Consider the following 13,462-nt stretch of genomic DNA (forward strand, 5'->3'; position numbering starts at 1 on the left):
ATGCTCGTGTGTTTGTGTTGTTATTCAGGGTCTTGGTATTGTCTCAACATATCTCGCTTGCCCGTCGTGGATGTGAAGTATTTCTTCCACGTCATATCCATCAATTGTCTACAACAAGCCCTCGGAGTACTAAGGTAAGCTTCAATGGATGACTGCGACTCTTCTCCAGACGAACAAACACATGCCTACGACAAGGTCCACGACAACGGATTCACCGGATATCCACTCAGCAAAAGAAAAGAACCGAATCTTGTTTCCTTAAAGTCTGCATATTGACATCCGATCAATGCTAGAGAGAAACAACAAAAAAAAAGGTATTAAGAAAAAAGACCAGACCACGAAAATATCTCCTCATTCTTCTCTGCATCAGAAGAAAAGCGCCTGTTGTCTTTTTGCTTTCCTGAACCTCCTAGATGTAAGCAAAGGTTTTGGTTCCTCTCGTCCCTCTATCCTCCTTCTTTCTTCTTTTGCTTCTGGTTTCCTGAAGCGACAACAGCAGCAACGACCTGCTGTGATTCCTCATCTCTCGGCGACGGCGTTTCTCGTAAATGTAAGAAGAACAATGTGCTGCGGTGGACTGTGATGCACATGACTATTACCATGCGTACGGCCCAGTCTTTGGTAAGTGTCCAAGAACAGCAAAGGTGCTTGCAGCTGCACTACCGTTGCTTCTTAATCTCTGTGGCCCATCCATCAATGCCATCACCCTTGGTGCCGGGCTCAATTTCCAGCTTGACACCATCCATGCCTTTTGTGCCATCAAGGAAGCCGTGGCCAGCCATACCTCCAGCGTTGGCGCGGTCTGCAGGGAGAAGTTCGAGCATGGGCAACAGGAATTCGGCAATGCGCTTGCTCTCCTCAATGCTGAAATGGTATTTCTCTCTCAAAACATCAGGCAAAGCCCAGTGGCGGAGACGGTGGATGTTGCGCAACTCTCCCTTGCGATTGAATATCTCTTGTGACCATTTTCCGCCAACGCACAACGACTTGGGGAAGGTGCCGAGCAGTTCGATGACTTGAGCGATGTGATCGTCGTCCTTGCCGTACTTTGTGCCAGATTGAGGGTCGAAGAGGTAGTCACCGGTAATGAGCTCGAAGACCTGGAAAATAGTTTGTTAGCTCAAGTCTGGCAACATTGACAAGAAATTGACTCACCATGCAAGCCATGCTCCAAACATCTGTGCTAGCACCCCACTTTGCTCCAAGGATAACCTCTGGTGATCTGTATTGTCGTGTCTGAATGTCGTTTGTGAAGTGGTGCCCGACCCAACATGCGTTGCCCAGATCGGCAATCTTGACTGAGATTGTGTCGAATGATATTTCTTCTGGCACCTTTGTGGTTGATGAAGTTGAGGACGAGAGGTCGATACCAGAGACATTGTTGGCAAGGATATCACTACAAGCAGGGTTAGTCAGGGTTGTATAGCAGTAGAGTGGATAGGTGAAACGTACGCAGTCTTTTCGCGTTCCTTTTGCGCCGCTTCGTCCGAGATACCCAGAGACTCTTTCATAGATTTGGTGGGAGAAGTCGCGCCTACAGCACCACTCATTTCAACATCTTGACTCGGACTGGGGCTTGGGCCCGTAATCGGAACTGGTTTACCTTGGTCTGCCATGAGCTTGTTCAAGCTCGACAGGTCGGATTGACTGAAACTAGCGTTGAGAGGGCTAGGTAGAGGTTGACTGCCAGTAATGAGAGTTCTTCTCCTCCTTCTGCCGTTGCGGTGTTCGTCCTTTGCCTTGCCGGGATCTTCCTGAACATATGTCTTGACAATCTGCTCGACATCACCAATTTCGATGAGGACGTTTTCGGGCTTAAGGTCGGTATGAATAATGCCACATTCGCGGTGGAGGTAGTCGAGACCCAACAAGACCTGCTTGGTAATCTGTTTGACAAGGGGCATGGGAATGCCTCTGTGGTTCCAGCGCTTGATCAAGCCTAGAAGGTTTTCGCCCAGAACCTCAAAGACCATGCAGACGTGCATGCCGTGAGGGCCTTTGTGGTTGAACGAGTCGAGCAAGCTGACTACATGTTTCCTGCCAGGGTGGTCTATGTTGGCCTGGACAACCTTGTTAAGCAGTTTGATCTCGTCCAAGGCGGTTTCGGTATAGTGAGCGGCAGAGCGCACGACCTTGAGAGCGACGTGCTTGCCTGTGTCGTTGTCACGCGAGAGCCAGACGGTTGAGAAGTGACCCCAGCCTAGCTTGCGCACGACAGTGTATTTGCCATTGTTGTATTCTTCGCCGACCTGGACGGGGTGGTAGCCGCCCTTGCAGTAGTCTTCCGAGTCCTCCTCATCGGCCGTGTTCTCGGTCTGTTCGTCGCCAGAAAGCGAGGATGAATCTGAGCCTGACGGACTCACGTCGCGGGTGCTGGCTGTGGATTTCTGGTAGCTCATGGGCGAAGCGGTGCCTGAAGCGCTGTGGGAGGAGAGGTGTTAGTTGGGATTGTGGTAGGGTTATTGGATTGACGTACGCTTCTTGTTCGGTGGTGACGATGGGTTTCAGTTCTTGCTTTCTGCGCTTCTTGCCGTTGGTGCCGTTGGCAGCGTTGGATGCGGAATGGGCGACCTGCTTTGCTTTCTGAATTGCGGCCTTCTTAATGTCGGACCCATTCATTTTCGGGCGTCTGGACAATGGCGCGCTGCAGCTTGCTGGCTCTGATGGACTATCAGCAGCCGGCGGTGCAAGAAAGAAGTTGATGAAGAATGAAGAGTCGGAACGTGGGAGCTCTTTGTGCGGAGATGTGTGTCGCTTGCGTCGTCCTTGTCAAATGCGCGGCTTGTGGAAGCTGGTCGAGTAATACGAATGATGGATTTGCGACGACGAAGGGCAGGCTTGTCGTCGATATGCTGTGCTGTCGCAACTTGCAGCGGGCGTCAAAGCAGACAGACAGCGGCGCGGGTCGGGGAGTGACGCTGTACACTTCTTGGTTGCGTTCTCTCAGTGGTCAAAGCGGTGCCCTGCCAACTTGTTTCTGGAGGTTCTTATGATCAACTTCCTGCTTGTTTTGCTGCTTGTTGCTTGCTTGTCCATGCGCGACTTTGTCGGCGCCCCAATCCGAATAATCAAATGCCTCTTATGCCGATGGGGATGCAATATCTAGATGGTTGGGATGTGTCTGCCCAAGCCCGCTATTTTCAAATCCTTGTCACGTCACGGCCTCGACCAAAAGAAATCAACTCGACCACCAAACAGCACCAGCTTCACTCATGAGCAGTCTCTTTGAATGTATCTGTCTCCCCGAGCCCCTTTTCCACTCCTTGTGCAGCTTGCACGTCCATCTATTGGTACTGAATATCGATTCGACTATCGTGTATCCTCTTGGCCTGTGCTCTATCTTTTCCTTGCGAATGGCGGGGTGGTTGGTCTTCTCCACCGACGTGATGCCTTGTTCATAGGATGTTGGTCATGCAAGTCACACTTGCTCTTGTCAGTCAGCCAATCCTTCTGAGACATGTCACTGTGCCTGTTTGCACTTTCACATAAAACAAGTACTGTGCCACCATGCCATGTGGGCTCTGCTAGTTATGACATATGCACCCACTAGTGCGCGATTCAGCCGATGGCACCCGGTCTAGTGTTCGATTCATAACGACATGTGCTGAGACTCACTCCACTGCCAAGTCCGACACATCTTCTGGCAATACATGGCTGTGAAGTATCATGAGGACATGCAGGACATCAGTTGACAAGTATAAGTATGATATCTGCTTCAAATAATAACAACACAAGAAGTTGCTCTGGTTCATGTGCATTGATTACCGTCGTAGTATATCTTTGGGTTATGGATGATAATCGACACGCTGTAGGTAATTCGTGTAGTCGATGGTTTTATGCATGACCCAAGCTGGGCATGAACAGGGTCGCCATCGTGACATCTCTGATGCAGCATATCAACAGCAATAGCTGCCCTCTTTACATTGATGCTAAATGCTGACATATGTGCTTGTCTTTCCCAAATTTGGAACAGTATTTTCCTGTTGATGCATGCAAGTTTTGATTGTATGGAACGTCAGAGCGGATCGAACGCATGTTTCTGGAAAGCAAACGAAGGAGATAAAGCAAGCCTCGTCTCATCATGACTATGTTCGAGGTGTTGTAAAAGATGTTCAAGAAAACTTCCGGCTATGCTCAGATGTCCCAATATCATACACAATAGACAAGATAGCATCTCTGATACTGTGAGTGTTTGCTGTCATGTGTTGGTGATGTCTCTCCGCACTGTTTGGTTGCAGCCTCGGAGCGGAGATAAGAAGTAGTGACGGCGTCATGGCGATTGTCGCAGAAGCTCTCGAGCTCTTGTTCGTTCAATCACAGCACTTGTGATCTTAGCTATTCAATTCAACAGCATGGCGTATTTGGCATCTATTCACAGACCCAGCAGCGTCCGGCACGCGCTGAAGCTGAACTTCCTCAGTGCCGAAGATGATACCCTTGTGGTGGCGTAAGTTGCAATCTACAAGCTTCGTTCTATAAGCTGACACCAAGGTAGCAAGGCCAACCGCCTAGAGTTCTACGCTCAACAACAAGATGGCCTCGTGTTACAGCACTCAAAGGCCATCTATGGCAAAGTCATCATGCTACAAAGCATTCGTCCCGCCTCGTCCGAGACCGATCACCTCTTCGTCGGAACCGATCGATACATGTACTTCACTCTCTCATGGGATGCCGCCAACAAGCAACTACGAACCGAGAATAGTTTCAAAGATCTGTCAGACCGAGCAGCAAGAGAAGCACAACTGGGAGAACGGTGCAACATCGATCCTACACGGAGGTACATGACTATCGAGATCTACGAGGGAATCGTTTCTGTTATCCCCATTACACACGAAAGCAAGCGCAAATCAATCTCGACGGCTCAGCTGGGCGACATAGGCGAACCGACCTCCGTCAGGATACCCGAATTAAACGTACGGTCATCGACTTTCTTGCACAGGAGGAGCGAAAAGGCAAAGCCACAACTAGCCTTGCTCCACGAGGACTCTATGGGAAAAGTCCGCCTAAAGGTCCGCGACCTTGAATACACTTCGTCACTCAAGTCCAACGAGCCTGGCACAGCTGAACTTGAGAATGAACAAGACGCAGATGAAGAGTTGGATCTGGGTGCCAGCCATCTCATACCTCTACCCCACCCAGCCTATGGCGTGCTCATTCTGGGAGAGACGAGTATCTCATATTGCGAAGAGTTTGATGGCAGAATGGCCAAAGTCGCAAAGAGCGAACCACTGAAAGAAGCCACAATCTTTGTCGCCTGGACACAAATCGATGATCAGCGTTTCGTGCTTGCCGACGAATACGGTAAGCTATACTTGCTGATGGTGACGTTAAATAGCAAGAACGATCTCGAGGGCTGGAAGCTGGATATTATCGGTGAGACTTCACGAGCGTCAACCTTGGTATACTTGGATGGTGGTCGCATCTTTGTGGGCTCACACCAAGGCAACTCTCAACTCATTCAAATCACTCCCGGCTCTATTGAGATTCTTCAAACCTTCCCGAACATCGCGCCTATCCTCGATTTCACTGTCATGGATATGGGCAATCGCTCTTCTGATGCTCAAGTCAACGAGTATTCCTCAGGACAGGCCCGCATCGTCACAGGTAGTGGTGCGTTCAAGGATGGTAGTCTGCGTAGTGTGAGAAGTGGTGTCGGTCTGGAAGATCTTGGTTCGATTGGCGAGATGGAAAACATCACCGAAGTCTTCAGCCTGAAATCGAGTCCAGCGCTCGAATTTGCAGACACGTTGGTTGTATCATTCATTGCACACACACGAGTGTTCAACTTCTCCTCTGACGGCGATGTTGAGGAAGTCGACAACTTCAAGGGAATGGATCTGTCTCAAAGCACGCTGTTCGCTACCAATCTTGCTAAGGGCAGGATCCTGCAAATCACCGCTTCTTCCATCCATATCCTCGACCCCGACAGTGGCATGAGTCTGGCCAGCTGGTCGCCTGAGGGTGCCTCTTCCATCGCTGCAGCTTCAGTAGCGGACAACAATATCTTGGTCTCTGTTAGTGGCGTTGGTCTTTCGATGCTCGACGTCTCTGGCGACAACGTCAAGGTAACGGCATCGAGAACATTCGACGCTGGCTCACAAGTTGCTTGTATATCTTTATCACCCACGCTACGAAACATTTGTGTTGTTGGGTTCTGGCAAGACGCAAGCATATCGTTGCTCGACGCTTCTTCATTGAAGACTATCCATTCGGAGACGATCGATGAAGAGAGCATAGCAGTTCCTCGCTCGCTACTCGTCGCTCCGATCTTGGAAGGCTCTTTACCAACACTGTTTATTGGCATGGCAGACGGAAATGTTGTTACGTACTCGATTGATCCTAGCACCAATGCTCTCTCATCAAAGAAGAGTATCATCCTTGGTACGCAACAGGCCAGCTTCAAGGCCCTGCCTAAAGGCGACGGTCTGAATACTGTGTTTGCCATCTGCGAGCACCCGAGTCTGATTTATGGGTCAGAGGGTCGCATTGTATACTCTGCCATCACAGCAGAAGATGCAACATGTGTATCTCCTTTCGACACCGAGGCTTTCCCCAACGCTATTGCAATTGCCACGGCGAACGAACTCAAGCTTGCTATCGTGGACGAGGAAAGAACTACTCACGTGCAGACATTACCAGTCAATGAAACTGTCCGCAGAATTGCATACTCTGCCGACTTACGTGCCTTTGGTCTGGGTACGATCAAGCGCACTATCAAGGATAGCTTCGAACACATTGAGAGTCACTTCAAGCTTGTGGACGAAGTTGCATTCCAAGAGTTGCACACATTTGCTCTCAACCAAGAAGAACTGGTCGAGAGTTGCATTCGTGCCAAGCTAGATGATGGCACTGGCGATCTCGTCGAGCGTTTCGTGGTAGGCACGAGCTATATTGAGGAGGATGTGGGAGATGCACCTAGAGGTCGTATCTTGGTGTTCGAGGTGACGGAAGATAGACACCTCAAGCTCGTGACCGAGCATGCCGTCAAGGGCGCCTGCAGATGTCTAGCAACGTGCGAGGGTCGCATTGTGGCTGCTCTCGTCAAGACAGTAAGTTTTTGCGATGTTCAACTACAGGCTATCTGCTTACGCATCATAGGTCGTAATGTACAACTTCAAATACGAGACGGCGAGCCGACCATTCCTCGACAAGGTCGCTAGCTATCGAACATCCACAGCACCCATCGATATCTCGGTTACAGGTGACCATATCGCCATTGCCGACCTGATGAAGAGCATCTCTGTCGTGCAATACAAGAAAGGCATCAACGGTCAAGACGATACGCTCAACGAAGTCGCCCGCCACTACGACACCACCTGGGGCACAGCTGTCGCCAACATCTCACCAAACACCTACCTCGAAAGCGACGCGGAAGGCAATCTACTTGTCCTCAACCAAGACATCAATGGTTTCTCGGAAGAGGACAAGCGCCGCCTGCGTGTACTTTCAGACATGCAACTCGGCGAAATGGTCAATCGCATCCGCCACATCGATATCCAACCCACTCCGAATGCCATCGTTATCCCCTCTGCTTTCCTCGCCACTGTCGAGGGTAGTATCTACCTGTTCGCTACTATTGCACCACAACATCAAGATACACTCATGCGCTTGCAAGAGAATATGGCAGAAAAGGTCAGCAGTCCTGGTAATGTGCCGTTCAACCGCTACCGCGCGTACAAGACTACGGTGCGTGACAGTGAAGAACCCAATCGTTTCGTTGATGGAGAATTGATCGATCGCTTCTTGGACTGCGATGAGAAGTTGCAGGAGGAAATCGTGCAAGGTCTCACTGTTGATGTCGAAGAGGTCAGGGGGATGGTTGAGGCATTGAGGAGACTGCATTAATGAGAGAGACATATGCCTTCGTCTACGCAAGAAATAGTCAGTATTACAGAGGACGATCAAACTCATTCTTTAGCTGTAGAGATCATCTATTCTTCACGGGCCAATGTCGCTTTACTCACTATGCTTTTAACTCTTCACAACGACTGAGAGCAGTATATCATGGATTTGCTTGAAGACCGACCTGTATATACTGAAACTGGAATATGCATAACGGCGTGCCGATCAAGTGGATCTTTGAGCTTATGCACATGGCAATGACGCTATACAATATTCCAAATACACCCTCCCAGCTCTGCCAGACCACTTCTCTTGAGCAAAGTAAACTAATATCTGCTTTCCCCTTATTCCAACAACATAACACTTGGATTCCCTCCATCATTCCATCCACAATGGCACCTCCAGCACTCCCAGCCCTCATCGAAGATATCCTCTACCCATGCCCCCACGAACCACTTCCTCCTCGCACAAAACCCATGCGTGTCCTCTGCCTCGGCCTCTCACGCTCAGGAACAGATTCCCTGCGTCGCGCCCTTTATATGCTCGGTTTCTCTCACGTGTGGCATGGCTTTAACCTCCCTGATCCCTCTTACTCTGCTTTACCCGGCAAGATATTCACCCGTCTCGCTCGCAGGAAATTCTCTCCTGGCTCTAACGACCAGCCAATCTCTCGAGAAGACTTTGAAGTTGTACTGGCGGATTGTGATGCCGTAACAGATACTCCAGCTGCAATCTTCGCACCAGAACTGATAGCCGCATACCCTGAAGCCAAAGTCATCCTAAACGTCAGAGATACAGAGGCCTGGCATAAAAGTATGGTTTCTACTCTCGCTTCGCTTCCGGGGAATATCAACTATGGCTGGTTGATATATTTCCAACACCGCTTATATTGGACTGCGAGGTCGTTTTTCGAAACCACTTATTATGGGATTTTCGATGGGGATATTGAGAGGACTGGAAAAGAGGCTTATGAGAGACATAGTGAGAGTGTTAGGAATGCGACGGAACCAGAGAGGTTGTTGGAGTGGAGGGTTGAGGATGGATGGGGGCCTCTTTGCGAGTATGTTTTTGCCCTTCAACAATCCTAATTGAGAACATTTGGAGATTTTTTTTTTACTGACCTGTGATCAGATTCCTTGATGTCGAAATCCCAGATGAAGAATTCCCTCACGGCAACAATGGAGAAGAATTCCAACGACGCCTTGAGCACTTCAAGAAGGTTTATCGACACCAGGCGTATCAAAACATCTTCGGTCTTACTGGAGCAGTGGTTGCAGTTGCGGCATTCACGTATTCCTGGTATGCGAGGATGAGAAGGTAGAGAGCTTCCGGTGGAAGTAGTCGACTTTGGTTAGATAACCAGTGTACGAAACAATCAAGGTCGAAAGCGCAGGCACCGCCTATTGATTCTACTACAATGTGGAAGAGGCCGAAGCACAACTGATCAAGATAACGCAAGCACAAGGGGACGAGAGTAGACCATGATCACAAGCTCGAAAGAGACAGGTAGATTTCAGAGATGGAAAAAGAGGAGTACATAGAGAATCAAAGACAGAAAATGACCGCTCGCCTGCTATAAGGATAATTGAAAACACAAAAGGACAACAAAAAAGATCAATCCTCATCATCGAAATAAAAAGTGGTGTAATCCACAGAACAGCAGAAGCAAGATTTTTGAAGGCTGTGTTCAAGAAACAGCTTGGTGAAAACGGAGACTGGGACTTAGAAAACTGACGAACAGAAGGAGCACTCCACAGACAGCCTTTGTCTAATTGACAGCGCGCATGTTAAAACGATGCTCAAGACCCTGAGTCGCATACTTGGCGTTGACAGGCTCTTCATCCTCAGCAGACTGGGCGCCAAACTCGTCGACGACCCCCGAGTCACCAGACTCTGATCTCAAAATCTTAGTAGCAGGAAGCTCTGGGATATCCTCGGAGAGAGTTGTGCGCCAGTGGCTCTGCATGCTTCCTCTGTCGGGAGTGGCAGCTGTGGACGAAGAAATCATGCTCATAGATGTGCTGCTGCGATTCAGCGTGTTCAGACTGTGACTGTGCACGAGATCGGGTGTGGGTGGAATGCTGCTGCGAACGGTGTGGCTGCGCGAATCGTAGTTTGACGAAGCAGATGCTTCAGATCTATTGTCGTACTCGGAGGGGGCGTCGCTAAGCGATGCGCGCGTCATGATGCGACCTTTGCTGCGACGCTTCAATTTGCCTCCATGTTCGGTGGATGCAAGACTGGCTTCGTCGTCATTATCGTGACGGTCGCTAGCAACTGACTCGGCGCGATGAGCCATGTTGAGACCTTCGACAGCAGCGGCACACTGCTCGCTGATGTTACGGATGATGTAAGCGATAGCGTCAGTCTTGTCACGCAATTGGCGGTCTGCTACGTCAGTCATGCTGAGTCCGCTCAAACGACGACGAGCATCAGCGTTGCGACGAAGGGCCTCAGCTGCTGCATCTTCGCCGCGAGTCGACAGGCGAGTGCTGCTGCGTGATGAAGCACGCGAGGTCTGAGCACTAGACATATCTCCGGAGATGGAAGAACCGGGAGCAGGCGATACGGGAAGAGCAGTGGCTGCAGCCTCATCAACTTCATCAGGCAACTCGATGGTGCGCACAATGTGCTCCATGTGGTGAGCCTGACCATCGATCAGAGCACGTAAATGGAGAACAACCCGCTGTGCCTCGTCACGTTGACGGAGTACAGCAGAGTTGGTCTGTTGCAAAGACGCGATTTCTTGCTTGTTACGCTTGCGTTCGCGTTCGAGCTCCTCAGCGATTTCCTGCTGCAGGACAAGAGCCTCCAAAGCATCGTCTCTTTGCTTCTCTGTGCCGCTGAGTCTAGGTGTAAGACGAGCAATCTCCTCCTTCGCCTGATCTGCAATCTGAGCAATTCTTCTGTTCTCGCGCTTGTGACTCTCAATCTTGACCTTGAGCTCTTGTGTCTCCTTGGTAAGTGTCTCGGCGAAAGCTTGGAACTTGAGGAATTGCTGCTTCCACGAGTCGAGTTCAGCATCGAGGATGTTGTTGCGCTTGTTGACCTTGACAACTTCGGTGTCCATGCGACACTTGAGGTTGATGAAATCTTGCCATGCCTCGTTTGCATCGCGAGAGTATTGGTTACGTTCGCGGATGATTTCGTTAAGGTGACGCATCGAAACCTTCGTCATCAGAGGCTTCTTTTGAGAACCGCCAAAGACGGCTTTCAGGCCAGTGTTGCGGCCAAGCTTTTCGCAGACATGGTCCATAACAGACATGACTGCGTCTTGGTTCCACCAGCCAGGATCTTGAACACTCTCAACCTCGCCACGCATGACGATAATTTGGCCAGCAGGAATAAGCTTGCCCCCACCGTAAGCCGAACGGAGATGTTGAGGAACACCAGAAGGAGCGACATCGCCATTCAGAGCCTGGGTAAGACGGTTGACCATTTTTGTTCTTTGACCTCCTGTCAGAACATCCGGAGGGCTCGAAGTCAAGACAAAGTTACGATCGAGGTCAACAACCAGAGCATCGTTGGGAGCAGTGAAGAGAGTACGACATTCGGCAGTGACACCAATGATGTACGGACCAGGTTCCTGGACAAGGTCCTTTGCGTGACGAGCGTGCACGATAGGAACATACAAGCCGCTCCATTCGTAGACGCGAACCAGATAGCGAATAGTTTCGGCAGCCATTGTCAGCATAGCAGGGTAGTGACTGACAAAGATGATTCTTCTGGTTGGCGAGATGGCGGCTTCGACGACACCGACGATGTTGGGGATAGACAAACAAGAGAATAGAGGCCACATGGCAAAGTTCTGGAAGCCGGTAGGAGAAGAAGGGAACTGGTAACATAGGGCGTAGTCCTTCATGTCGATACGGACCAGGTCGTTGAGTCTGGGAGCGGGGAAACTAAGAATGCGAGAAACTTCCTCTGCATGGAAGAGGTTGGTGGCTTTGTTCCAGTGAATCCACATGCCACGGAGGTAGTCGCCGAGAAGGTTGTAAAGAGGGTATCTAGAAAGGAAACTCAAGCAGTAAGGGATCCAGTATGTCTCACCGGGAGTGTCGTAGTAGTCGGATTCTGTACGCTTCCTCAATTCGCGGATCGTCTCTGCACGTTTTTCATCTGCGCGAGACCAAACACGAAGAGCAATACCGTATAGAGTGTGAGAGGAATCTTGCTGGAGGACGAATGCATGGTGGACACAGTGAGGCTGCATCGTGCCAGTACAGATTTCGACGTCGTGAGGGAAACATGCCTATACAGCGTTAGTGCATTATAATGGTATACATGGTTGTGATGTGTACCCTCATGGCAGCGTGAAGAGCACGGGCAATGTCGTTATCCTGCTCCAGTCTTGGACTACTTCCCAGAATCTCAGGAAGCCAAAATTGACCAACAGCACCCTTCATGTGTCCAATCTTTCCCTGTGGAGGCGGAGGAGCCTTGACCCATTGCGAGGGCTCACGGCCGACACCACATACCATGTAGGCATGGGTGAGAGTCTTTGGTGTACGCTGACCATTTCGCGGCTGGGATAGTTGGGCTGCCAGAGGCTGTGTGATACGTGAATGGAGCGACGAGGTACGGTCCGGGATAACCAGGTCTTCGTCAGCACGACTGACAGGGCGAGACTCTCCGCGCGAATCTCCGCGCGACGAGCGTGGGCGTGATGTGAAGCTCGGAGGCATATTGTCGTTATGGTCGTTGAAGCTTGTTACAGGAGCTCGTTGTGCGACCCCGCGTTGCAATCGTCTTGTTTCAACTTTATCTCCCTGCTTCAACCGTCCAAGTCGGATGTGCCCAGTTGTTCGCTGGCACGACCGACGTCCAGGTATATGAGGCTATAGCTGGCAAGAGGAGGAAAGCGAAAGACGGAAAGCAGCCTTTGGAAAGGAAGGAGTGTCGGGCAGGAGGAAAAGAGAAAACGGTGCAAGGACGAAAGAGCAGAAGGCAGATCAATTCATCGACAAGCCGAAGACCGTACACAGCAGAGTCGACTCCGTAACCCACTAACCTCGAATTGCAAGTCATGGCCATTTACAGCGCGCCACTACGCCCATCGCAGCGCAGTCCGATGGGGGGACACGGGATCGACAGCTGTGCATAAACCACACTGGAGAAGTGCACGGTGCCCCATCTCAACTCTACAGAAGCCGCACCGAATCAGCGCCTGCCGTCGGCGCGCCTCAAGAAATGCTGTGGACCACAAACCTCGCCCTAGCACTGCAACCCCAGCCATCATCCGCTCATTGCTTCCTCACTCTTTCATCTGTTGATCAACCAAGGCTACACAAGAAGTCTTCTCTGACCACCAGCAGTCTGCAAGCTGCTTGTTGCCCAATCTCCAATCCACGCTGCTTGGCTTGGCTCCTGTTTCGCGACAATCTATTTGCTCTCATTTGGCCGGGTGATGTTCATTACCACTCCCAAATCCGCAATTCACTACATCCTTGTTATATAACTAAATAGCCTTGAACTGCCCTCCCCTCCCGAAGCCTAGAATTGCCTCAGCTGGCACCCCTGTTACATTTAATAAACGTCGTGTTCGCTACTGTCCATCTTCGACAGACTGCCGTCAAATCATTGATTTCCTTCGAGGCTGGCTTTGGTCTTCTCAACCAGA

The 13,462-nt window shown here is 50.4% G+C and overlaps 4 protein-coding genes across 4 annotated transcripts; 2 read left to right on the top strand and 2 right to left on the bottom strand.

Annotated features, from left to right (window-relative positions):
- Positions 1-659: 659 nt before the first annotated feature.
- Positions 660-2,619, bottom strand: M437DRAFT_56626 (serine/threonine protein kinase, CMGC family; the record flags this gene model as incomplete). The annotated part of the gene is made up of 5 exons (XM_041023083.1): positions 660-1,100; positions 1,156-1,396; positions 1,453-1,545; positions 1,636-2,421; positions 2,477-2,619. The coding sequence occupies 5 exons, from the start codon at positions 2,617-2,619 to the stop codon at positions 660-662; spliced, it is 1,704 nt and encodes a 567-aa protein (XP_040876561.1).
- A 1,733-nt stretch (positions 2,620-4,352) lies between these two features.
- Positions 4,353-7,845, top strand: M437DRAFT_68875 (DNA damage-binding protein 1; the record flags this gene model as incomplete). The annotated part of the gene is made up of 3 exons (XM_041025188.1): positions 4,353-4,447; positions 4,496-7,049; positions 7,099-7,845. 3 exons carry the CDS (start codon positions 4,353-4,355, stop codon positions 7,843-7,845), a joined length of 3,396 nt encoding a protein of 1,131 aa, XP_040876562.1.
- A 389-nt stretch (positions 7,846-8,234) lies between these two features.
- Positions 8,235-9,163, top strand: M437DRAFT_56325 (uncharacterized protein; the record flags this gene model as incomplete). The annotated part of the gene is made up of 2 exons (XM_041023036.1): positions 8,235-8,902; positions 8,974-9,163. The coding sequence occupies 2 exons, from the start codon at positions 8,235-8,237 to the stop codon at positions 9,161-9,163; spliced, it is 858 nt and encodes a 285-aa protein (XP_040876563.1).
- A 447-nt stretch (positions 9,164-9,610) lies between these two features.
- On the bottom strand, positions 9,611-12,527 carry M437DRAFT_87450 (uncharacterized protein; the record flags this gene model as incomplete). Its single annotated transcript, XM_041028642.1, has 2 exons — positions 9,611-12,094; positions 12,144-12,527. The coding sequence occupies 2 exons, from the start codon at positions 12,525-12,527 to the stop codon at positions 9,611-9,613; spliced, it is 2,868 nt and encodes a 955-aa protein (XP_040876564.1).
- Positions 12,528-13,462: the final 935 nt, after the last annotated feature.

Source organism: Aureobasidium melanogenum, assembly GCF_000721775.1.
Source record: "Aureobasidium melanogenum CBS 110374 unplaced genomic scaffold scaffold_24, whole genome shotgun sequence".
In the NCBI taxonomy this organism is placed as follows: Eukaryota; Fungi; Ascomycota; class Dothideomycetes; order Dothideales; family Saccotheciaceae; genus Aureobasidium; species Aureobasidium melanogenum.